General features: G+C 39.5%; 1 protein-coding gene across 9 annotated transcripts in view; it reads right to left on the bottom strand.

Annotated features, from left to right (window-relative positions):
* abi1.S (abl interactor 1 S homeolog) overlaps positions 1-27421 on the bottom strand; it is a 67686-nt gene that overhangs the window by 27602 nt on the left and 12663 nt on the right. For all 9 annotated transcript variants that reach the window (XM_018268739.2, XM_018268736.2, XM_041567204.1 and 6 more), the window contains 1 exon segment: positions 3879-4046. In XM_018268739.2, the coding sequence (XP_018124228.1) occupies positions 3879-4046 (168 nt within the window).

The following is a 27421-nucleotide window of genomic DNA, read 5'->3' as shown; positions in this document are numbered from 1 at the left end:
AGTCTTTGTATGATTTATATTTTATTGAACAGAGATATTAGGAAAGGGTGGAATTACACCACAGGCAATTACATTAGCTGCAGTAGACAGACTTATAGGCTCCAGTATTTGGGAAGCAGAGCAACAAATAGGTTTATATTGGAAGGTGAATTGCTCATAAGGAAGGGGAGCAAGTCACAGACAGAAAGCATTTACTTTGATAAAACGGCAGTGTTCCATAATACCCTGTGTGCGGTCACTAATAATGGTCAGTTATGTTTTATATTGAATTGAAAAACCTGCTAAAGCTTGTAGAACCTCTGCTAGAGTCCTGCAGCGGGTCGGGCTGGTGCGGGTACACCCGCGGGTCGCGTTGCAGGGTCTCATCTAAATTTCTTATCTTATGTAATATTGTCTATATTTTACTCCTTTTAAAGTTTTACAAAACTAGTTTCTGTCCCGCCCACTTTTGATGATGCTTTTTCCGGTTCGCAGCGGTCGGCGGGCTGCGGATAAGGCAGTTGTGGGTCCGGGTCGGGTAGCGGACCAAAGTGGGAAAATATGCGGGTTGCGGTTTGGGTCGCAGGCTGCTGGTTCGGGTTGGGTCTGGGTCTTAGAAATTGGTTCCGCGCAGGACTTTAACCTCCACTATAGCTACAAAGGGAAAAGATCCATCTATGCAGCAGCTCTGTTATGCTTTATGGCTGAAATTCCCACCCCCCTTATTGGTAGATATGTCAGCTTTCAAGAATTTTTCAAGAATTAAACAGATTTGACCACCTCCCAGTTCCGATGGCTGGCACCTACATACACCTTGTATTGAAAACCCCATAAACTCTTTTGAATTTTACTGTAATAGAGGTATTGCTGACAAAGTTGGGGGCATGGTCAGGGGGATGACTAGCTGTGATGGAGCAAACGAATGGTTATCTATGGGGTCATGCTCACAGTTCCACGTGGAGATTCATTCAATGGGCTCACAGGCCAAAATGACAATTTAGAGTAAAAGGGCCACCAGCATACACTAATATGTGAAAGCTAGAAAAGTATATTGCTTTATGTATAATAAACCCTCTGAAGGGGTCATGTGACTTGTGTTCTGATAAACTTCAGTCACTCTTTACTGCTGTACTGCAAGTTGGAGTGATATCACTACCCTCCCTTCTCCAATAGTAAAATCTAGATCCCACTGCGACACATTCAGTTACATTGAGTAGGAGAAGCAACAGCCTGCCAGAAAGCAGTTCCATCCTAAAGTGCTGGCTCTTTCTGAAAGAACATGACCAGGCAAAATGACCTACACACCAATATTACAACTAAAAAAATACACTTGCTGGTTCAGGAATGAAGTTTTATATTGTAGAGTGAATTATTTGCAGTATAAACAGTGTGATTTAGAAATAAAAACTACATCATAAAAATCATGACAGAATCCCTTTAAGGAATAAAAAATGTAACCAATTTAAAGCAAAGCATGGAGCACTGGTCTCATTTTGTGGAAGCCTATCCTTTGTACCTATTGCACTAATTTGGTGAGGCACTGGGGGTGCATGGCAGTCTATTACATGCCATAAGCAGCCAGTAGGTAAGGGGCTCATCTGCATGTTATTCCAGCTTGCTCACCTGAATATTGTTGAAGCTAGGTGGTGCCCAAGGGGACACTTGCTCCTTTGGAATTCACTGCTGACAAACACAGATGTGGAAGCACAAGGAGCAATCCATGGGATAGGATAGGTTAATCATTTAAACATTAAATAAATCCAATAGGATTGTTTTGCCTCCAATAAAGAGAAAATAGGAAATTATTCTTTAAAATGTAAATGATTTGATTAAAGTGAAGCCTATTGGTTAGGGCCTTCCTGTAATTTGGAGCTTTCTGGATAACAGATCCCATACCTGTACTATAGAAATTATTTGCCGATTTATAATTACCAATCACATTTTTTACAGGCACTTCCACATGCATCTGGTCTTTGTCATAGCTGGGGAGACTCAGACCAAGCACGGGCTTGAATGATGCACATGTGTTGTGCTTTTTATCCTAGTCGCATATCTCACAGCTGCAAAACGTGTGAAAGGAGGAAACGGCAGTCCTTTGCGCTGCACTTAGAAACTATGCAAATTTATATGTTTTTCTAAAAATATGGTGGAGAGCAAGCAGGTGCAGACATTTGCATTAACACTTTTACTGTACTGATATTCTTTCTATATCTAGATTTATATTGTGACAGACAATGGTGTTTGCACACAACCCTCAGAGCAAAGATACATCCCATAAACAAGTAGCCAAGTTAAAGGCAAACTGTGAACTACCCAAAAAAACGTGTAATTATTCATGTATCCTTGCATAACCAGTGTAGTGATATACAGTAATGGCAGCTTACTATGTTGATGGAGCTATGGATTGCTCTGTACTGGGGAAACAGGGTTCAATTCTGACCAGGATAATATTGGTATTGCGTATGCATGTTCCATGTTCACCCCACATTGCTAAGTGTGTATATTTTTTTATAGAATTATAGATTCACACACAGTGGCATGTGTAGGGCAACAAACATGTTAGATTGTGCTGGCTAGGACTACAACACACATCATAGGCTGTACAACAGGGAATTTGAAAAACAAAAACATCTGATCACAGAATTTTGCTCTATCAGATAGATTGAGTGAATTCACAGCTTTCCCATGTACAGGTATGGGACCTGTTATGCAGAATGCTCAGGACTTGGGGTTTTCCGGATAATGGATCGTTACGTCATTCCTTAAAGGGAAAGTAAAGTCAAAAATAGAATAAAGGCTAGAAATGCTGTATTTTGTATACTTAACATGAACTTACTGCACCACAAGCCTAATCAAACAAATGATTTATGCTTTCAAAGTTGGCTACAGGGGGACACCATCTTGTAACTTTGTTAAACATCTTTGCAAGACTAAGACTGTGCACATGCTCAGTGTGGTCTGGGCTGCTTGGGGATCATCATAAATTATCAAAACAGCACAAGTCAAATAATATCTGCCAAAAGCCGATACAGCAAGAGACTGATTAATAATCAGATTATACAGACTGCACTGAGTCCTGTGTTGTCATGTAATCTAATGTGAATTTTATAGTTTTTTATTGTTAAATACCAACTTTCTCCAACTCTGAACCAGTGCCTGCAGCAAAATAATCCTCCAAATAGAATCCCAATTTATCTGTTTAAATCTGGCTCCATGATCTTTGTCCCTGTAGCTGAAGTTGGAAACAGTGAAGGGGATGTAAAGGCAAAAATAAAATCCAATACAAATCTCGACATAGTCGCTGACTGCTCTACAGGGAAACAAACAAAGCTGCTTGAGTTCTGCCTTGCTGGGAAGTAAGGTGGGGGCTCCCCCTGCTGTTCATAAGTATGATTGTTTCCCTGCTCAGCAGTTAGGGACTGTCTGACAATTCCTATCCACAGCAGTAAATGAAGGGAGAATTTCACTGCATACAGTCAGGTTTCTTATAAAACGGTGCACATTTTTAATTAAATTATATTTGAGATAGGTTTCTTTTTCATTAAAGAGAGTATAATTGAGATTTTATTTTTTTGCCTTTACATGCTCTTTAAGTCTACTAGAAAATCACGTAAACATTAAATAACCCAATAGGCTGATTTTGCCTCTAATAAGGTTAAAAAATATAGTTAGGATCAAGTACAAGGTAATGTTTCAGTATTACAGAGAAAAGAGAAATCATTTTTAGAAATTTGGATTATTTGAATAAAATGGAGTCTATGGGAAATGGGCATTCTATAATTCTGAGCTTTTTGGATAACAGGTTTGCGGATAACGAATCCTATACCTGTATCACCTACTAAGATGCCGGAAAACACAAACGTTGATGTCGTTATCTGATTAGGAAAGGTGTCCTTTACCTGGGAGATATGGTTGATGGAGGACTCCATTCTCCGCAGCTGGGAGGCCTGAATATCCAATAGCTGGAGCACATTGTTGGCCAGTGCATTTATCTGATAGGCAACACTTGCCAGAGACTGTGTTGTGTATGCCTTTGTTTCTTCCAATGCTTTCCTCTTATCTGGAGCCTAGAAAAATGAGAAGAGAGCACAATATATTAAGCACATGCATATCGACCATGTTTAAAATACATTAACATAAAACCAATAACTTTTCATGTACTGTATGTCCATCTGTTATTTCTATATGTCATCCCCCTGGTTACTCTGGTTTCCTCCCATACTCCACAAGATTAAAAATAATCGTAGTATGTGTACTTGGTAGGGACCTAAGTCTGTATGTTCCACTGGGGCAGGGAATGGTGTGGGCATCAAGTCCAGGTTCCACTTACCTGAAACAACAATCACAGAGGCTGTGACACCTACAGCTGTTCTTTCACCTTTACATTCTCAATGTTGGCACAGTAGCTCTTATATAGAATAGAATTCTTACTAGCGGATGACTAGGTAAGCAGAAGTGTCCCTATTGAAGCCATGGTGTCCTACTATTTCCATATAGAGTTATACAGTTACTCAGCATAAGGGTCAGGGCACAAGGTCAGATTTGGGGGAGATTAGTCGCCCAGCGACAAATCTCCTCTTCTTCGGGGCAACTAATCTTCCTGAACTGCCTCCCCTGCCGGCTAAAATGTAAATCGCCCGCGGGATGGCACTTGGAGCGAAACGTTTTCCGAAGTCGCCCCAAAGTTTCCTCGTGAGGCATGGATCAGTCGGGGGGGGGCATAAACAACTGTTTGAGTGTCCTTAGATCATATGTACTGGGCAGGGACCGATGTAAATGATGAATAACATCGAATATGTGGTGAATACTTTACTGCTATACAGTGAAACCTCAATTTTACATCCCCTGGTTTTAAGTTTTCCCTCATTTTACATTGTTTTGTGCTGCCACCTATATATTATGCATAAAACATTTCCCTGATTTTACACCATTTTTTTTCTGATCCCCTGAAAAACGTAAAATGGGGGTTCCACTGTATTATAAAAAGGATAATATTGAAATACATAATTAATGGTTGTACTTGCTGGGAAGTTACACCAAGACATGACGCTTAAATCTACTACTAAATTGGGTGATCTAAAGTAACTTTCCTAAAGTAAAGTCCTGAAAGCACCAGAGGAATATACAGCTGTACGATAATGGAGTGCTCTACCTGTGAAGTTTCCACTTGTTGAAAGTGGTGGGTGCTCAACCAGAAATCCCCTTCCTTGCATGGGGACAAAAGTCAGTATACACAAAATGCAGAACACCAAAAATAGATGCTGCGTTAAAATAGGGGATTTGTTTTGCCCATAAACATATTACAAACAAGGCAACGTTTCGGACCACTCCAGGCCCTTTATCAAGAAACGTTACCTTTTTGTGAAATGCTTATGGGCTAAATAAATAAACTATTTTCACTCAGCAATTATTCGTGGTGTGCTTCTGGATTTTGTCTTTCCAGAGGAATATACAGACATTGTGCCAATTCCTCCAGCATCATAATTAAATATTAAATAGTAAACAGTCTGTCCGCCTTTTCGAGGTCACAAAAATACACAGAAAAAAACGTAATCTTTTTATTTAGCCTTTGGAGGCTGAAATATTTGTAACCATTTTCTTATGAACTTATTAAGAGAAAGAAATGTGTTACTGTATAAAGTGGCAGATAATCCAGGGCATAAATGGGCACGCAAACACGTGTGATATTAGCTGCAGTCCAAGCCAAATATATATATATATATATATATATATATATATATATATATATATACATATATATATATATATATATATATATATATATATATATTTATTTATTTATTTATTTATTTATTTGAATTGTGGACAGCACTCCGTCTAGAAACAATACCTGGGTGCACGGTAAGGAAATATATAATATAGAAAGAAAGACCAGCAACACCAGGATTTTGCAAAAAATTGAAAAAGTGTTATTGCATATGTGTCCGAACATATGCATATGTGTCCGGACACATATGCAATAACACTTTTTCAATTTTTTGTAAAATCCTGGTGTTGCTGGTCTTTCTTTCTATATATATATATATATATATATATATATATATATATATATATATATATATATATATATATATATATATATATATATATATATATATATATATATATATATATAGAGATAGATAATTCCTACTTACAATATACAGCTGTGATTTTATAAAAGGTGTGTTTTCAATCCACCGCACTCCTGCAATTATCTTACACTGCAATGGTGGTGCTGGTCATTCGTTGATCCGGCACGGTCCCACACCGAAACGTTGATACCAGTGGTGTTATAAAATAAAGAAAGGGGCACTTCCCGACTGCAGAAAAATAAGGTGTGTGCGGATCCAGGAACATAAATTGCAGTTTTACAAAAGGCACCAGGCGCATTTGTATGCAGACAGTGCAGCATTTCACACACGGAGCTATTCTACAGGGCCTGAGAGTTTCAAGCCAAAAATGCAGGCACTTATTTATTTATTATATACTTATACTTATTTATTATATCTAGATCATCAAGTAAGCAAGAAATTCAGCTTGGATATTGTAGGACTCAAAAAATGCATAGAGCTGGGTAAATAAAAAATGATGGCAGAACTGCGCCCATGTCAATGCCATGCACATAACTCAAGAATGCCAGTTTGTTGGGAGTGCCTACCTTAGCACATGATATTTAAAGGGGTTGATCATAGTGATAGTGAGACAATTTTGCAATTGGTCTTTTGTCGTCCCCCCCCCCCCCCGTTTTTGTTCAGCAGTTTCCAGTTTGTCATTTTAGCAGCAGATATCTAAAATTTACCCTAGCAACCAGGCAGTGGATTGGTAAGTCACTGTTCTCCACTACCAATAATGTCACATTATCAATTTCCATACCAAGAAAAGCAAATGAAAATAAATAAATAAATTAAAGTATGTGCCTATGACTTCTTCCCTGTATATGTTTCTACATGCTCAGCAAGCTTATCTTCTTGTCCTTACAACCTTGGTTGAAGATCAGTACATTTTCACAGATCACGTTTGTGCCCAGAGGCAGAAGTGAGAAAAACAACTGCCAAGATACATTTTTCCTCGTGCTGCTCACTTCAAAACATCGAAAGTACTCATTATGATGGTGTTGGTATGCAGCAACAGTTTGCTCTTCAGTAATCAAAGGGGATATGAGGGAACATACAGGGAAGACTTAAACTGGACGTACACAGGGCGATATAAATTAATGACTTGGTCCATCCAACCAGATTTAAAAGCTTATTGGTGGGCTGTCACCTGACAGGTCTCCTTGGGTCCACAGTTTAACCAGCAGTATTGCGTAGAAAATGGAAAGTCTCAGTTATAAAGAAAGGTTGGCCAGGTTGAAATTGCTTACATTATCTTCTCCAAGAGGGAGCTATGACTATGTATAAATATAAAAGGGGACCATAATATAAACCGATGCTTTATGGACCAGTAGTCTTTCCAAACCAAAGATGAATTACCTTAAAAAGTTTTTTTTTTTATAGTAACAGTTATGAATTATTTTCCTAAACCAGTTGTACTACCAGATACATTAGACCAGGGGCCCCCAAACACTGGGCCGAGGACTGATGCAGGGCCAAACTGGTTTGCCTTCAGTCCCGGCTACAGTCTTTTGCAAAGACAATGAAAACAGCCCCAATTACCTGCAATTCCAGCTCCCCATGACAACAGCTGTGCAAAAAGCAGGGATGGCACTCGGAACCATTTTGTTCTCCAAAGTGGCCTGAAGATGCCTCACGAGGAAACTTCGGGCGACTTCGGAAAGCCGAAGCGATCCGAGTGCCATTCCGCCGGCGATTTACATTCTAGCCAGCAGGGCAGGTATTTAGGGGAGATTAGTCACACGAAGTAGAGGAGATTTGTCGCTGGACACCAGTAGTCTCGTGTGCCACCACCCTAAGGAGTCGCGACCCCCCCCCCCGAGCTGCTTTAGAAAGTGAAAAATTAAAACTTTACACTTCAAAATTAGAAAAACACAAATAGAAAATAGAAAGTATTTGGAAAAAGTCTTTATTTCTAGTGAACTATCTGAAACCATCTGAACTTAAAAAAGTGTTTGATGGTAAATATAAATATATATATATATATATAATATATATATATATATATATATATATATATATATATATATATATATATAGATATATATATATATATATATATAGATATATATATATATATATATATAGATATATATATATATATATATAGATATATATATATATATATATATATAGATATATATATAGATATAGATATATAGATATATAGATATATAGATATATAGATATATAGATATATAGATATATATATATACACACATATATACATATAGATATATTACAAATTCTGCATTGTTCATAAAATCAAGTTTATATTCACTATTCCTCTCTCAGCAACTGAATCTCTTCATTCTGTCTTCATACAGCAGTTGGGTGTCAGATGAATGATCCAATATATCTTATGGGGGGGGGGCTCCCTTTCATAGCATTGTAATGTATTAAAGCTCACTAAAATAACAACAATAAGAAAATAAAACAAAATAACTGCCTTTTGCACAAATCCTGCATGTAGAGAGACAGGAATTCTGGTGATTTTAATAGAGTGAGCTCTAATACATCTTGTAGGCAAAAGGAGCCCCCATATAAGATATATTGGATCATTCATATGACAACCAATTCCCGAATGAAGACAGAATAAAGAGAAACAGATGCTGAGAGAGGGATAGTGAAGATAAAGTTGATTATTTCAGAAACCATACAGAATGTTTAATTGATTGTATTTAGAAAGTTTCTTATTTCAGTATGCGGAGGCTTATATTGAATTTTAATTTTCGAGATAGTTCCCCTTTGATGACATCTAACTTCTTATTACCAAGGATCGCTAGCTTTGGCCAATCAATGCTTCCCTGAGCAGAGAAGTAAGATGGCACTTGCTTCAAAAGATCCCTGGGTTGGTGCGTTTATTTCTCCATAAAAGCAGGACTGACCTGGGAAGTCCCTAACATTTTGACCCAGTGTATAAGCATTTACAGTAACCTTTAAGTACAAAGCCGATCCGGGAATCAGTCCGTTTGCCCTTTTAGTGCCAGTAAGGGATTTTTTTCTCCCCCCCCCTTGAGGTAAATTTGAGACGGCTCAAGATGGATTTATTTTGCATGCCCCTGGATCAATATAATGTTAGGCGGTTGATTTTGATGGTTTGTTCTTTCTTTTTTTTCAATCTCATCTTATATGTAAAAAAAAGTGTGTGGCAGAGAAGTAGGAATTCCTGGTCATATTATGCAATGTCAAAAATTCCCCTAAAGCAGAAACGTGACGTGTCGTGTTGCCGTTTAACATTTGGACTGAGTAAAACATGTTGGTGCACAAAGGAAAGTCCACAACTGAAAGCCCCAGCAGCAAGAAAAAGAAATCGGAATGTTTTCCCATCACGTTTGAAAAGGCGTTCAGTCAATCCACACTGAAGCAGTCGTTTGCATCTCTATGTAAGATTAAGTGAGGGCAATTTACATTCAGTGTAGCCCGTCCAATTGCTTCTTGCCCATCACATAATCTGGCAAGCAGGTCTGTGGATTCTCAACCCATGGACCCTGCCTGGATATTGGACTGTGCCTCTGGTTTATTATTATTTAGTTATTATGGGCAGCTTACAGTTTAAAGCATGCAGGCCTCTATTTCTCGATTGGTCACAATCATTCTAAACTTTCTTTAAAGGCATTTATGTTGTATTATGAGCAGTGTCGGACTGGCCTGGCGGGACACCGGGAAAAAACCCGGTGGGCCCCGACCCTCATGGACCACCACCGGGCCAGACCCCTTCAGTAGGCACATGCGATGCACATGTGCCTACTGCTGCACAAATATGGCAGCCCCCTCATAGAGGAACATAGGGGACCAGATAGGTAATGTTAATGCATCGGGTAAATACTTTTATGGCAAAATTATAAATAGCATGCACAGATAATGTTATGATGGATATAAAAAAAAGGGTTATTTTCTGGTGTCAGTATCTCATTAAGGGCTTTAGCACACGGGCAGATTAGGGGAGATTTAGTCACCTGGCGACTAATCGCCTCTTCTGCGGGGCGGCAAGCCCCCCGAACTGCCTTCCCCCTGCTATAATGAGAAAACGCCAGCGGCAATGCACTCGGTGCTCCAATTTCTGAAGTCGACTGAAGTTTCCTCGTGAGGCAACTTCGAAAATCAAAGAGCCGCGAGTGCATTGGCGCTGGCGTTCTCATTATAGCAGGCGAAAAGAAGTTCGGGGAGATTGTCGCCCCGCAGAAGAGGCGATTAGTCGCAAGGCGACTAAATCTCCCTGAATCTGCCCGTGTACAAAAGCCCTAAGTAATGGGTTTCTCCTTTAAATTATACAGGTAGAGCTGCAGCAGGAACAATCCTGTAATATTCTGTATGTTCTGTAGTTGAATTGGCTCTTGATGAAAAGAGTAATGGTACAGCTGTCTTTTAAACATGGCCCAAAACCACCATCCTTAAACACCTGCATTTCACGTTAACTTTTATGGGCAAAATCGTGGAAATTTTGTGCCTTCTAAAGCAGCTCTGGGCGTGGGGGTCGCCAACTCTTTATGGGTAGGACTACATGGATATTTTCGGCGCGGTCCGACGCAGGTTAGTGAATGCATTGTCGGCTGAAGTCGCAGCGTTGATCTGTCACGACTGTCGGATGCAGATGCTGCGTCTGCACCGACAGTCGTGTCGTGCCGGATCAACGCTGCGATTTCATCCGGCAATGCATTCACTAACCTTATTACCGTTGCATGCAATTTGTCACATGCGTTTTGTCGTAGCGCGACAAGAAGTCCGTGTAGTCCTACCCTTATTGTTGTAAATTGATACATTTAGTTGATACATTTATCTTTCTCCCAGCTGAACACAATCCCCAAATTTCATTAAAGGCAGCTGTTAGAACTGTTACAATAGTTGCTAATATTCCACTAATACTGCTGAGAAACGCATCAACTAAATTGTACCAACTAAATATAGCAAATTGTAACATTTCCGATATTCCTGCATCCCTGAGCTGCCAGACAGAAAAATTCAACTTTACATTTGGGAAAAGGCTGAAAAAATAAAACATGGCAAGCAATTGAAAAAATATATTTGTTTATGATGAAAAATCTGAATGGAGTGTTTGGAAGGTGAAAAACCCTTTTAAGAGGAACAATCTCTGCAGGGTGCTGGTGGAACTATAGAAATAAAACGAATAATAATCTGTGCAGAGGGAAGCCATGAGTATATAGGCATATATATATATATATATATATATATATATATATATATATATATATATATATATATATATATATATATATATATATATATATATATATATATATATAAAAGCCAAGCACAATTCTGCAGTAGAATTGCAGTCGTGCCTAGCAGTTATTATAAACCTGCAGTGTAAAGGAGGCCTCAGACTTAAAGCTGAATAGCTTCTACCCACACAAACCACCCCCAATAGAGAGCAAATGTAATGTTCATATGTATCTATAACAATGTGCGTCCCAGTGATATAATGATATAGCTCACATTCCCAGGCAGTAGAAAACATTGCAGCAGTGAGTGTGCCAGGCTGTTCTAAGTCACAGCTCTTGGCAGTAAGAAAACAGTAGCCTTCCTCTTGCTGGAGGAGTTCAAAACGCAGCACAAAGCTGTACCCCCTCCCTCGCCCTTATTTTGGTTTACAAAGAACAGCTGAACCAACACAACATAAAAGGCCCCATTTCTATACTCTCTTCACACTTCTACACTCAGTTGGGAGCCAGTAATTAGAGGCCCACCAGCTCTGCTTCACTAATATACTGGAATTCTGAATTTATCAACATGCACAGGGTATCTGCCCTAGTCCGTTATTTGTACATGTGCAGTTACTTTAGTGGGCAGGGGAGGAGGCTGACATTTATGTTTGGGAGGCTACAAATAGACAGTTTTCCATGGAAGGGCGTATAGGTATGGGATCAGTTATCCGGAAACCAGTTATCCAGAAAGATCCGAATTATGGAAAAATTGAGTCTCCCATAGACTCCATTTCATCCAAATAACAAATTTTTAATAATGATTTCCTTTTTCTCTGTAATAATAAAACAGTAGCTTGCACTTCATCCAAACTAAGATATAATTAATCCTTATTGGATTAATCAGCCTTTGGGTTTAAGGTTTACATGATTATCTAGTAGACTTAAAGGGATTCTGTCATGATTTTTATGATGTAGTTTTTATTGCTAAATTACACTGTTTACACTCCATATAACATTTCATTCCTTCATTCATTTCTTAGTTGTAATATTGGTGTGTAGGTGCATCTCAGGCCATTTTGCCTGGTCATGTGCTTTCAGAAAGAGCCAGCACTTTAGGATGGAACTGCTTTCTGGCAGGCTGTTGTTTCTCCTACACAATGTAACTGAATGTGTTGCAGTGGGACCTGGATCTTAGATCTACCAGGGAGCTGTTATCTTGTGTTAGGGAGCTGTTATCTGGTTACCGTCCCATTGTTCTGTTGTTAGGTTGCTGGGGGGGGGGACAGTGAAATCACTCCAACTTGCAGTACAGCAGTAAAGAGTGACTGAAGTTTATCAGAGCACAAGTCACATGACTGGGGCAGCTGGAAAACCGACAATATGTTGGGCCCCATGTCAGATTTCAAAATTAAATATAAAAAAATCTGTTTGCACTTTTGAGAAATGGATTTCAGTGCAGAATTCTGCTGAAGCATCACTATTAACAGATTCATTAAATAAAAAAATTTAAAAAAAAACATTTTTCCCCATGACAGTATTTCTTTAAAGTATGAACATCCAAATTACGGAAAGATCCGTTATCCAAAGCATTCTGGATAACAGGTCCCTGACCTGAATATGGGCAGTCGGTGTCTATGCTAGGTTAAGCCCCCCTAAACCTTCATTATTCTCTGCCTATGTAACTAGGTTAAATATGGTTTGCTCTAAATGCCAGGCCTTAAAATCATAAACAAAGATACGTGGCTACCAGGCAGTAATGCATTCAATAGGTAATATGGGGATCATGAGGAACAACTACAGCCAATTAAAGGAGAAAGAGACTTATAATTACTGGGGATGCCAAATAATAGGCTCTCCCAGTGATAATAATCACTTACCAGATACCCCAAGCAGGTACTGCTGTTCACTTAAAATGTAACAAGCCAGGGGTATTTCTGTAAGAGCCGGGTTTGGTTCATGTGCTGAGCCTGGTGACTGGATCATTGATTAATTGAGGTGTTTTTCTGATTGGTGCACATTTGTTAAAATACTAAAATAAAAATAATAAACCCAGGAAAAACATTAAAATTGGGTCCCATTCTGCAGCCTTTGCATACCAACGACCTACTTCCAGTCCATTCGTCTCCCTGTTCTTTACCTCATTTTAATGTTTTTCCTGGGTTTATTTTCATTTTAATTTATTAAGTAAAAGTTACATTTAAAACTTGTTCACGGAGCTTTCGGATCATGTGATGGGGAGGTGCAATTTCAAGGGTTAGTTCTTTTTCTTCTTCCACTTACTATTTACAATTCAGAACCTGCAAACTAGTGATGTGCGGGTCAGGCGGGTTCGGGTCGACCTCGCACTACTCTTCAAATGCCGACATCCGACTTCCGGTTTTATAGGCTTGTGTCTGCTCGCCCGCCACTTTTGTGACGTCATCGGCAGGGCGGCGCAGGTCTATAAAAGGACCCCGGAAGCGCAGGTGCGGGCTGTAGCAGGGCAGGTAGGGTCGGGTGCGGTTCAGGAAAGCCCTGACCCACACATCACTACTGCACACCATCCAGTTTCTCTTAATTGATGGAAGGTGCTCCCTAAATTATAATTATCTATTTTATTTTTTTTTGGCATTTTGTAGCCACAACAAGTAGCTGAACTAGTAGCTGTGTGTGACTTTGCACTTCAGCTTAAACCCATTTCTATGTTGTATCCAAACTCTGTGTTCCCTGCATGGCCATACATAGAAGGCACAGAGAATAACCCACACATCAGATATAATTATGCTCCTTCTGATTGGCATTCTTTAGTCACACTGTTCTCTAGTCCTTGAGAAGTACTGAGGCTTATTTACCTTATCCTACACTGCTATCTCGCTGCCAGTATTTACACTGAACCAAAGAGCCCTGCAGAGTGAGTCAGATTTTTCAAGGTTCTTTTATTATTTCCTTTACCGACAGAACACCAACCAGTTAAGCAATGCTTCCCAATAGCCTTTTGCATATAACGGCAGAGACATGCATGGAGATTAGTCATCCAGCAACAAATGGCCTCTTCTTCGGGCAACTGATCTCCCCGCAATGCCTTCCCGTCGGCGATTTAGATTCTAGCCGGCAGGCCACTTCAGAAAATGAAGCGATCCCGCTATCCCGCTGGCGATTTAAATTCTAGCCAGTGGAAAGGCAGTTCGGAGAGATTAGTCGCCTGAAGAAGAGACAATTTGTCGCCAGGCAACTAAATCTCCCTGAATCTCCACGTGCGTCTCTGCCCTAAAAGACATTTATAAGCAAGGGATGATAAAACCCAGAGTACTGCTACAAGAGCTTACAGTTAAAACATGATGTAAGAAAAATACCATTTGAGTCATGTTACTAGATCAGAGAGTTATACTAACACAAGTGAATTTTAAAGGGGTTGTTTAAGTTAACTATTAGTATGAGGTAGAGCAGAAGTCCCCAACCTTTACTTATTAAAACTTGCAAAAATCAAAAATAAGCACTTGCTTTGAGGCCCCTGAGATCAGCATCCACGGGATTGGCGAGCAACACATTCTTCACAGCCACTGGTTGGGGACCGACGATTTTGAAATTAGTTTTCGATTTTTTTTTTTATTATTATTTGTGATTATTTTGGAGTTATTTAGCTTTTTATTCAGCAGCTCTCCAGTCTGCAATTTCAGCAATCTGGATGCTAGGGTCCAAATTACCCTAGCAACCATCCACCGGAGTGAATAAGAGACTGGAATATGAGCAGGAGATGCCTGAATAGAAAGATGAGGAATAAAAAGTAGCAATTACAATGATTTTGAAGTCTTACAGAGCATATGTTTTAGACAGGGTATTTGAAAGCTTGAAAGAGTTTGAAGGTGCCAAAAAATTAAACTATAAAATGAAAACCAATTGAAAAGTTGCTTAGAATTAGCGATTTTATAACATACTGATTAAAGGGAAACAAATCACTGCAGACTGGAGCAGTCAGATATATCATAATATGAGATAGTCTGGCCTAGACAGAACCATAAAATGTTGAAAACATGAAAATAAAGTGTTGTTTACCATGTTTCACATAATTGAAATAAAATGAAAGCATTGCCAGCAAAGAGATCATGGAAAATACCCTTTTATAGAGGTAAAAGTTGCAAGTCTCTGCTGATTGGTCACGGTTGTATTATAATATAAATAGACACATCTAGGCAGGTATCAGAAAAGCAGCATGAAAACCTTTCACAGAAACAATCCGTGGTGTGGGAGGCTAATAGCTGTTCTTTATTAACTATAATGCACTGCGCTAAAACACTGTGCTAATGCACTCAACACCGGGATAATTCTAATCTTATAGATTACAGTGTGTATGTGCATGAGAGAGTGTGTGGATAGATAGCTAGATAGACGACAGAAAGACAGAGATAGATAGATAGATAGATAGATAGATAGATAGATAGATAGATAGATAGATAGATAGATAGATAGATAGATAGATAGATAGATAGATAGATAGATAGATAGATAGATAGATAGATAGATAGATAGATAGATAGAATACCAGCTATTTTATGTTGAGATACCCAGGCAGACAATTATACGTTTGGGAAATCACACAGGATAGGTAAATGTATCAACAAATACCCTATATAAAGTGTAAACATACCCCTTCAGCAGTTCTGCTCCTTAAAGGAGAAGGAAAGGTTAAACTAAGCAAGTTTTATCAGAAAGGTCTATATAAAAATACACCAGCAAAACCTCAGTCAGAGTCCTTTGTCAAACGAAGCAGCACATTTCTTTCCTTCTATTGTGTACACATGGGCTTCTGTATCAGACTTTCTGTTTTCATCTTAAACCTCCAGGGCTAGGGATTGAGCATGCCCAGTTAGCTCCTCTCCCCCTGCCTCCTCCCTTCACAGCAGTAATCTGAGCCCAGAGCTATGATCCAGAAGGGAGAGACTCAGGCAGGAAGTTATATCACACCAAGCTAATATGTCGGCTGCTATCCTAATCAAACAGAGAACTTCTAGAGCTGTTTACTCAGGTATGGTAAAGCATTCTGCAGAATAAATATAGTGTTATATTTTGCATTATTGTGGCTAATCGATTGGCAATAAACAGCTTTCCTTCTCCTTTAAAGGGGGTGTAAAAGCAAAAAAGTAAAATCCCATTTTTACTTTCTTTAATGCAAAAGAAATTATCTCCAATATACTTTAATTCAAAAATGTATACTGTTCTTATAATAAACCCGACTGTATGAAGTGAAATGCCCCCTTCATTTTACTTTCTCTGACAGCTGCAGATAGGAAATTTCCGACACTCCCTTACTGCTCTGCAGGGAAACAATTATACTTTCCCCCCACCTTACTTCCCTGATCTCGAGCAGCTTTGTTTGTTTCCCTATAAAGCTCTGTAGAGATTTGTATCCGCAGACCCAGTGCAGTCTGCATATTAGGATTATTAATCCGTCTTCCTGTATTGACTTCTATGGCAGATATTATTTGTCTTTGAGAATTGTTGAGAATTTATGACGATTTATAAGCTATACCTCCCAACTGAAGCCCAGACCACACTGAGCATGTGCATAGTCTTGCAAAGATGTTTAACAAAGTTACAAGATGACAGCCCCCTGCGGCCAACTTTGAAAGCATAAATCATTTGTTTGATTAGGCTTGTGGTGCAGTAAGTTCATGTTTATGTTTAGTATACAAAATACAGCATTTCTAGCCTTATTCTATTTTAGACTTTAGTTCCTCTTTAATGTACAAAAATGTCATCCTAACAATTATAATTTTAAATTCCAATTCTAAATTCTGTTTTGAGGTTTTTCAATTTCCCTTTTAATAGACCCAATGCCCACATATTGTCAAACTAAGCCTCCTGGGCCACAAATTCTTGACTCCTACTGTCTTATTTAATGTGATGATACCAAAACAAGACTACATAAAACGTACAGGAGGTTGTACTTGGATACTGGCTATTTCCATGCACTGGAACAGTCATCCCCAACCAGTGGCTTGTGAGCAACATGTTGCTCTCCGACCCCTTGGATGTTGCTCCCAGTGGCCTCAAAGCAGGTGATTATTTTTGAATTCCTGGCTTGGAGGCAAGTTTTGATTGTATAAAAAACAATAACAAATTTGATTGCCCACCCAAGAACTTGTGTTACTCCCCAACTCTTTAACAATTTAATGCGGCTCACGGGTAAAATAATGTTGGGGACCCCTGCGCTAAAAAATGCGAAAGGCACAGCAGAGGCAATTTAAACTGTAAGTGGTGCATAAAAGTACAATTTTGGACGTAACTTGCCATGTATTTTACCCAGAATGCAGCATTTTCCAAAAACTACAACTACATAATTGCCATCACCAGGGCTAAATGTATCCAACACAATTGCGCTAAAAAAGTCCTGTGTGTGTCCAATAAGAACAAGTGCCCGGCGACAACTTATGCGAGCTACTGCGGGAACCCTGGGGGTACCACCACCTTCAGAGGATAGTGGTAGATCCAGGACTCCCCTCCATCAATAGGTACATTGTGCTCAATTCAGCAGGACAGAAAATGAGGAAAGGAGTTATTGAAATGCAAGGAATGAGGTTTGACACAAGTACCTTCAAAAACATCTGTTTTTTTTTTCTCACAACGACTGTGGAGAAGTTTAAATGACCACACCTGTACTTGTGGTTATAAAAGAACCTTGGGGTCTCTTCTCCTTTCAAGCGAACATCAAGGTAAAGAAAATCAAATAATACTGCTTTTATCTAGGTGTGATTAGAACTTTTATGGGCAGATTTATCAAAGGTCGATTTTTGAATCTATATGATTTTTTTTTTTTTTTTTACTCTAATAAACTCGATATTCAAATGTGAGGTTATTTAGGAAAAAATGTGAACGTCTATTACCAACTCGAAAAGCCGAATTTAGTTTTTTCTCCAAAAAAAAAAAAAAAAGTCAGGAAGGCTATTGACATCTTCAAATGTCTCATAGGACCTCCGCCACCTGAAACCTGCCGAGTTCATGTAGAAGTCAAAGTCAAATTCGAATTGTTCCCAGGGTCAAGATTTGAAAATTTCTCGAAATTCGAATTCAAAATCGAGTTTGGATTATTTCCAATTCAAATATGTGAGTTTTGACCGAAAATACAATTCGAATATTCTAATTTACTATTTGACTCTTAATAAATCTGCACCTAATAGTCTGACTATTGTATAATTTTGGGCACTGTGTATTAGATAAGTTATATGCAGGGAATGGCAATGATCAGGGCAGAAGCAGTTAATGCTCCTGGTCCATCAATAAAGCATTACTGAAAGCTTGACATCCATTATAATGGAAAATTCTGGATCATTTTCAGATTCATCTTAGTGAGTGTAAATGTATTATCAGCCAGCAGTACAATGCACTGAATAAAGGGAGGCCTTTAAGTATTATGTACAATATGCTGACGCATGGCAGTTTAGCATTTCAGCTGTCTTCCCTTTCCTCCCCATTCTAAATGCATCAATTAAATAGAATGCCAGATGGGGGTGGGAAAAGCTATTAGTTTTAATAGTGTCCAAACCAGCCTGGGTTTAGCTAATGTTTATATGATTTTCTAGTAAGCTTCAAGGGGATGTTCACATTTAAATTAACTTTTAGTATGATGTAGACTAGAGAATGATATTCTGAGACAATTTGTACATGGGTTTCATTTTTTATTATTTGTGGTTTTTCAGTTATTTAGCTTTTTATTCTGCCGCTTTCTAGTTTGCAGTTGAGCAAGCTTGTTACTAGGGTCCAAATTACTCTAGCAACCATTCATTGATTTGAATAAGAGACTGGAATATATACAGGAGAGGGCCCGACTAGAAAGAGGAGTAGTAAAATGTAACAATAACTGCGTAGCCTTACAAAGCATTTGTTTTTAGGTGAGGTCGGTGACCCCCATTTGAAAACTGGAAAGAGTCAGAAGAAGAAGGCAAATAATTCCAAAACTATAAAAAAATAAAAATAATGAAGACTCCATTATAATCAAATAATCCAAATTTTAAAATTATTTCCTTTTCTCTGTAATAATTAAAAACAGTACATTGTACTTGATCCCAACAGATATAATTAATCCTTATTGGAAGCAAAAGCAGACTAGTGAGTTTATTTAATGTTTTAATGTTTTTCTAGTAGACATGAATGAAGATCAAAATTATGGGAAGATCCATTATCCTGAAAAACTCAGGTCCTGAGCATTCAACATAACAGGTCCCATACCTGTATTAAAGTTTATACCCTCTCTCTACAGACTATTCTAGATATCAGCAGGGCCCAAAATCACCCATGCCAGCTTCCATTGATCAGACTGATGGAAACAAGATTCAAATAATTGATATAGTGTAATTAAAGTTCATTTTGCTTGACTGATATGATAAAATAGGATTATGAATATTTTTTTGGGTGACGGGTCCCCTTTAATATAATAATTGTGTTTTAAAATAATTGGCTCTGGGGTAGGACATAAACTAATTAAAAGAACCTCCAGCTGTAATGTAGAGAAGAGTTTGCAATGACCATGCTGTCCCCATCTGTGCGATCAACCTAAATTTCCCCTTCTGCCTTCAGCTTGACTTCAATTATGTTCCACTGGGAATATTTATTTTTAATTTATTTCATTAAATTACACGTTCCACAGCGGAATAAAATTTCCCCCTCACCTGTTTAATCTATCTACACAGGGAGGAATACTCTGGGTTACAGTTTACTGGCACTCCAGGGTTCGACCAACCAACATGGCAGCACTGAGCTACACTTTAATGAAATGCAGGATTGCTCTGGGTGGAGGAGACATGCATAGGAAGTAGTTCATCATCTGCTATAAGTGATCTCACATAACACACATGTGAAAGGTTGTTTCCTGTTTTCTTAACACAATCCCCAGGCTGAATTGCTTCACTACACACTAAATAACACAGCAGAGTTATCTAGGGGCTTTCACTAGAATACATTTACATCACATGGGGAGGCACATTTAGCAAAGGTCGAATTTCGAATGCATGCGAGTTTTTAAAGCCTCCCATAAACTCGAAATTCGACCATATCGAAATTTATTAAATCGAATTAGCTAAACTCGGGTGAATAGGATCAATCTAAAAACATGAATCGAAATTCGAATCAAATTTTAAAAACTCGATTCGAGATTTTTCTCCAAAAATTTTTTTTTAAAAAATGCCAGGGACGCTGCAAACAACTCCAAATTGATCCCAGGACGTCTCCCATTGACTAAAGCAGCAATTCGGCAGCTTTTAGTAGGGATGCACCAAATCCACTATTTTGGATTCGGCCCAACCCCCAAATCCTTCGCAAAAGATTCGGGCAAATACCGAACCGAATCCTTCCTTCCTTGCTTTATGATAAATAGTAGTGTGTTTCCCCTCCACACCCCTAATTTGTATATGCAAATTAGGATTCGGATTCAGTTCAGTCAGGCAGAAGGATTCAGCCGAATCCTGCTAAAAAAGGCCAAATCCTGGCCGAATCGCGAACCGAAGCCTGGATTCGGTGCATCCCTTTTAGGTGGCGAATAGTCGAATTTGAGTTCTTAAAGGGTCAGCGTATAATACATTTTGAAAATCTAATTCGAATATTTAAAAAAAAATTTAACAACTTGACAGTTTTACCCATAAAATTTTTTAATTCCACCCTTGATAAGTCTGCCCCTAAGTGTTGGCAAGAACCAGGCTTGAAATATTGCACTGGTAGCAGGCCAATAGGGCATAAGCAGGGCCCAAGAATCTTATTACACTGCACAGATTTAAAGCAAAAATGCCCACTTTTAAATTAACTTTTAGTATGATGTAGAGAGTGATATTCTGAGACAATTTGTAATTGGTCTGGTATTTATTATTTGTGGTTTTTGAGTTTTTTTAGCAGCTCTCCAGTATGCAGTGACGGCAATCTAGTTGCAAATTACCCTAGCAACCATGCATTCATTTGAGTAAGAGCCTGAGATATGAATAGGAGAGGACCTGAATAGAAAGATGAATAATAAAAAATAGCAATAACAATAAATTTGTAGCTCGCAGAGCATGTTATTTAAATGGGATCAGCGACCCCCCATTTAAAAGCAGGAAAGAATCCAAAAGCAGGAAATAATGGGGAAAAAAACGATAAAAAAATAAATAAATAATGAAGTCCATTTGAAAAGCTGCTTAGAATTAGTTATTCTAGAACATACTGAAAATTAACTGAAGGTAAAGATACACGCTGCCATTTTGGGAGATAATCTCCCCGAACTGCCTTCCCAGCGGCTAGAATCAAAATCGCCGGCAGGATGGCACTCTGAGCGCTTCTTTATCCGCCCACAGTTGCATCACGAGGAAACTTCGGGAAGCCCAAGTGATTTGACTGCCATCTCGTCGGCGATTTATATTTTAAGCCATCGGGAAGGCAGTTTGGGGAGATTAATCGCCTGAAGAAGTGATTTGTCACTGGCCAACTAATCTCCCGAAATAGCAGCTTGTGCCCTGGCCCATAAGGGTAAGGCCAGACGAGGAGATTCGGGGAGATTTTGTTGCCTGGCGACTTATCGCCACGTCTTTTGTGCGACTATCTCCCCGAACTGCCTCAGCGTCTTTTCCCCATAGGCTACAGCGCAAAATCGCCTGGGCTAATGCACACGCGACGATGCGTTTTCAATAGACGCCCAAAATTGCCTCAGTGAGGCAACTTCGAGCGACTATTGAAAACGCATCGGCACGTGTGCATTAGCGCAGGCGATTTTGCACTGTAGCCTATGGGGAAAAGACGCTGAGGCAGTTCGGGGAGATAGTCGCGCAAAAGACGTGGCGATAAGTCGCCAGGCAACAAAATCTCCCCGAATCTCCTCGTCTGGCCTTACCCTAAAGAAGAGGGAAACATTTTTTTGATTCCAGTCGGCTCCTTATCCCTTAGGGCTGTAGGCCCTACTAATAATTATGGTTCACCTACCATACATTTTGTGAATGATTATAATTACATTCATGTACAAGGACACAGGTTAAATTCATCACTGAACATTCTTTCTGCAAACCATTGATTTCCCTTGAATGGGCTAGTGATTGTTCAGGACCCAAATTGTTAAAAACATAGTAAAATTAAAGGGGTTGTTCACCATTTAATTAACCGTTAGTGTGATGTAGAGAGTGATATTCGGAGACAGTTTGCAATTGGGTTTCATTTTTTATTATTTGTGGATTTTGTGTTATTTGTCTTTTTATTCAGCAGCTCTCCAGTTTGCAATTTCAGCAATCTAGGATCCAAATTACCCTAGCAACCATGCATTGATTTGAATAAGAGACTGGAATATGAATAGGAGAGGGACTGAACAGAAAGAGGAATAATAAAAAAAAGGAGAAATAACAATACAATTTTTTTTCATTTTTCAAAATGAATCCTTTAATAGTGCTGCTCCAGCAGAATTCTGCACTGAAATCCATTTCTCAAAAGAGCAAACAGATTTTTTTGTATTCAATTTTGAAATCTGACATGGGGCTAGACATATTCAATTTCCCAGCTGCCCCCAGTCATGTGACTTGTGCTCTGATAAACTTCAATCACTCTTTACTGCTGTACTGCAAGTTGGAGTGATATCACCCCCCTCCCTTCCCCCCCCCCCAGCAGCCAAACAAAAGAACAATGGGAAGGTAACCAGATAGCAGCTCCCTAACACAAGTTAACAGCTGCCTGGTAGATCTAAGAACAGCACTCAATAGTAAAAACCCATGTCCCACTGAGACACATTCAGTTACATTGAGAAGGAAAAACAGCAGCCTGCCAGAACTCTCCTGAAGTGCAAGCACAAGTCACATGACTGGGGGCAGCTGGGAAATTGACAAAATGTCTAGCCCCATGACAGATTTCAAAATGGAATATAAAAAAATCTGTTTGCTCTTTTGATAAATGGATTTCAGTGCAGAATTCTGCTGGAGCAGCACTATTAACTGATTCATTTTGGGAAAAAACATTTTTCCCATGACAGTATCCCTTTAAAGAGCATTTTTTTAGATGGGGTCAGTGACCCCCATTTGAAAGCTGGAAAGAGTCAGAAGAAAAAGGCAAATAATTAAAAAAAAATAAAGAGAAAAGGTGCTTAGAATTAGCCATTCTAGAACATACTAAAAGTTAACCCCTTTAATGACATCACACAATGGGGACTGACAGACATAAGCACTAGTATTATTTCTCCACTAAAGCTTATGGAGAATGACACTGGCCATGCAAGTCAGATCACAAGTTTCATTGTGAATATGCAAACTAGGATGGTCCTGAGTGTTTAAAATATCGTGTACTTTAATTCCTTTTTATGGGAATTACAACAGGGGTAATTCATGGCATCCATAAAAAGCTATAGTTCCCCCCCCCCAGTAAATTCAAAAGGGCAGAAAAAAGTATATATATTATAAGAGTGCAATATAAGGGAGAGGGTACAGTTAACTATGTGTATGTATTGTGTAAACAACAGTCCCTACGCATTCTTCATTTTAGTTTTTGAAAACATAAACCTCCATTCCCGAACATCTAACTAGAGAAGAACTGAGGCTCAGACTCCTTGCCTTCCAGCAAAAATAGCCAAAACACTTTGACTTCAGTAACAGCAGATAAAAAAAAAAGGAAGATCAACTGTAACTAAGAGAATGTCGTATTTTAAACAAACATTATGGGGCACATTTACTTAGGGTCGAATATCGAGGGTTAATTAACCCTCGATATTCGACCGTCGAAGTAAAATCCTTCGACTTCGAATGTCGAAGTCGAAGGATTTACCGCATTTCCTATGATCGTACGATTACATCCTTCGAATCGAACGATTTGACGGATCTTAATCCATTGATCGAACGATTTTCCTTTGATCAGAAAATTGTTAGAAAGGCTAACATTGGTGCTCAGTAGGTTTTAGGTGGCGAAGTAGGTGGTCGAAGTTTTTTTTTTAAAGAGACAGTACTTTGACTATAGAATGGTCGAACGATTTTTAGTTTGAAACGTAGACGAAGGTCGAAGTAGCCAATTCGATGGTCGAAGTTAGAGTCCTGCGCGGGTCCATTTTTTGGGACCCAAACCCGACCCTGCAATCCGCAACCCGCATTCTTACCCGCTTGGACTCGCAACCCGACCCGCAAGTACCTTCTCTGCAACCCGGACCCGCGACCCGCTGACCATCAAGAATCAGGAAGTGCTGTCATTATAAACCGGAAGTGACGTCATCTGAAGTAGATATGATCAGAAAAGGGGGAGTAAAACCGGAAGTGCCGTCATTGTGTACCGGAAATGACATCATCGGAAGTGGACGTGACCAGAAAAAATTGATATTGAGAAGACCCGCAGCCCGACCCGCAACCCGCAGAACCGCCAACGCGCGGGTATACCCGCACCTTGAACTTCAACGAAAAACCCGCATGGTACTGCAGGTTTATGTGGGTAACCCGCGGGTACCCGACCCGCTGCAGGACTCTAGTCGAAGTAGCCAAAAAAAACCATTTGAAATTCAAAGTATTTTTTCTTCTATTCCTTCACTCGAGCTAATTAAATGTGCCCCTATGTGAAAGATCACAACACGGGTTTGCTCCATTGCGGCTCCACCCTGGCATTCAAACAGTTAAGTGTGGGGAAGGACAGACAAGCTCTTCAAACACAAGGAAATGAAAGTGCAAAAGTTATCCTTTGAGATCAATGAGAGACAAGAAAGTCAGCAAGTCTGCAGGAATGGACTGCCATCCCATTATTGATAGCAGCCTCCTCAGCTTGGATCAACTCCCTGAGGATGTTCAGACACCGGAAATTACTCCCTGCCAATGGCAGCTCACTTTATTTGAGATTATTTTGGTTGAACTGAATTGGAACCCAGATGTCAGTTTGTGTATCCTTATCAGCCCAAAGACGGCAGGGACAAAAGATCAAATCATTCAATTCTTATCTGCAATAAAGCAATTAAATAAGCACCAGAGGCTTCTAATTGGCATCAATATTAACATGGGGGGAGTTGCTAAACTAGGGTCAGGGCACTCAGATTCGGGGAGATTAGTCGCCCGGCGACAAATCCTCTCTTCATTGGGGCGACTTATCTCTGGCTAGAATGTAAATCGCCAGCGGGATGGCACTCGGAGCACTTCGTGTTCCGAAGTCACCCGATGTTGCCACGCGTCAAACATCTGTCGTGCCTAGGGTTGCCACCCGGCCGGTATTTTACCGGCCTAGCCGGTAAAATACCTGCCAAGGCCGGGGCCGGTATTACAAACTTACCGGCAATGTAGCTGCCGGTAAATTTGTAATACAATCAAAAGGAGCCCTCAGCCTGCCCCCAATCCCCTGCAACTTACCTTTTTTTTTTGTGTCTTCTAGCGTCCGCGGGTCTCCGTCGCGTGGCCCCGCCCCCTTTGACGTCACGTCCCGCCCCCAGCAGCCGGTAAAATTTTTTATAAAAGGTGGCAACCCTAGTCGTGTTTATTGCCCAATGCATTTCCGTAAATTTTCTGCAAAACAGTTCGGACTTACACAACAGACCCACACATCTTGATAGAGAGAGAAGAGAGAGGGAGAGAGAAGAGAGAGCGAAGAGAGAAGAGAGAGCGAAGAGAGAAGAGAGAGCGAAGAGAGAAGAGAGAGCTTTTACAGGGGTTGTTCACCTTCAAACACTTTTTCCAGTTTAGTTGTTTTCAGATTGTTCAGCAGAAATAAAGACTTTTGTAACAACTTTCTATTTGTGACCGTTTTTCTATTGAAGTGTAAAGTTTAATTTTTCACCTTCTAAAGTGGCTCTGGGAGGGGTCGCCGACTCTTGAACTGTTCCAAACTCATACATTTGTTATCTTTGTCCTGGCTGAGCAGAATCCCTGAGCTTCATTAAAGGCAGCTGTTAGAATGGATACAATTGTTGCTAATATTTCTAAGAATGAGAAATGTATCAACTCACATAGCCACTAAATGTAGAAAATTGTAACAGTTCAGATACTCCTGGATCACTAAGCTGCCAGACTGAGACTCGAACATTAAACTTTAGTTTTTGGAAAAACGATAAAAAATATAAGATGGAAAGTAATTGAAAAAAAGTCTTTATTTCTGGTGAACAATCCGAAAACAACTCGACTGGAAAAAGTGTTTTCAAGGTAAAAACAGTTGCTATTGAAAGCAGCATTTGCTTAACTCCTGGTTGTTGTTGTTGCAAAAGTCTCAGTGAGGCAACTTCGGGCGACTTTAGAAAACGCATCGCCGCTTGTGCATTAGCGCAGGCGACTTTTAATTGTAGCCTATGGGAAAACACGCTGAGGCCGTTCGGGGAGATTGTCGCTCAGAAGACGAGGTGATTAGTCGCCAGGCGACAAAATCTCCCCGAATCTCCTCGTGTGGCCTAACCTTTAAAGGGGTGGCTCACCTTAAGGTTAATTTAACTTAAATTGCCAAAATCTTAAGAACTTTTCAATTGGTCTTTTTCCCCCCATTAACCTTTTTTGCCTTTTTCTGCTTACTCTTTCCAGCTTTCAAATGACTCCATCTATTTAGGCTTCTCCTATTCATATTCCAGTCCCGTATTCAAATCAATGCATGGTTGCTAGGGTAATTTGGGCCCTAGGAACCAGATAACGGAGATTGTAAATTGGAGAGCTGGTGAATTCAAAGGTAAGTAACACAAAAATCAAAATTAATAAAAAAAATCAAAACCAACTGCAAATTGTCTCAGAATGTCGCTCTCTACAACATTCTAAAGGTTAACTCTTAGGTGAACAATCCCTCTAATATCTAGGGATGCACTGAATCAACAAGTGTAGGACTTGTCTGAATTTCAAATCTACCACAAACAATTCAGATGAATCAGAGACCCTAAATGTACATGAAATGTGGAAAAATCACGGAGGGGGGGGATGAAGCACCAACTTCCAGTCTAAAGTCATATGATATTTAGGATTCTGTACAGCCAAGCAGATTTTGCCAAATCCAGCTAATGCCTTGGGTGGGCTGCCCTACTTTAAAGGGATCCTGTCATCAGAAAACATGTTTTTTTTCAAAACAGTTAATAGTGCTACTCCAGCAGTCCACATGACTTGGGGCTGCTGGGAAATGACAATATGTCTAGCCCCATGTCAGATTTCAAAATTGAATATAAAAAAATCTGTTTGCTCTTTTGAGAAATGGATTTCAGTGCAGAATTCTGCTGGAGCAGCACTATTAACTGATTCATTTTGAAAAAAATTTTTTTTCCCATGA

The sequence above is a fragment of the Xenopus laevis genome, chromosome 6S (genome assembly GCF_017654675.1).
Source record: "Xenopus laevis strain J_2021 chromosome 6S, Xenopus_laevis_v10.1, whole genome shotgun sequence".
Lineage (NCBI taxonomy): Eukaryota > Metazoa > Chordata > Amphibia > Anura > Pipidae > Xenopus > Xenopus laevis.
Note: the sequence above shows the minus strand (reverse complement) of the source record. Positions and strands in the feature narration are given on the sequence as shown.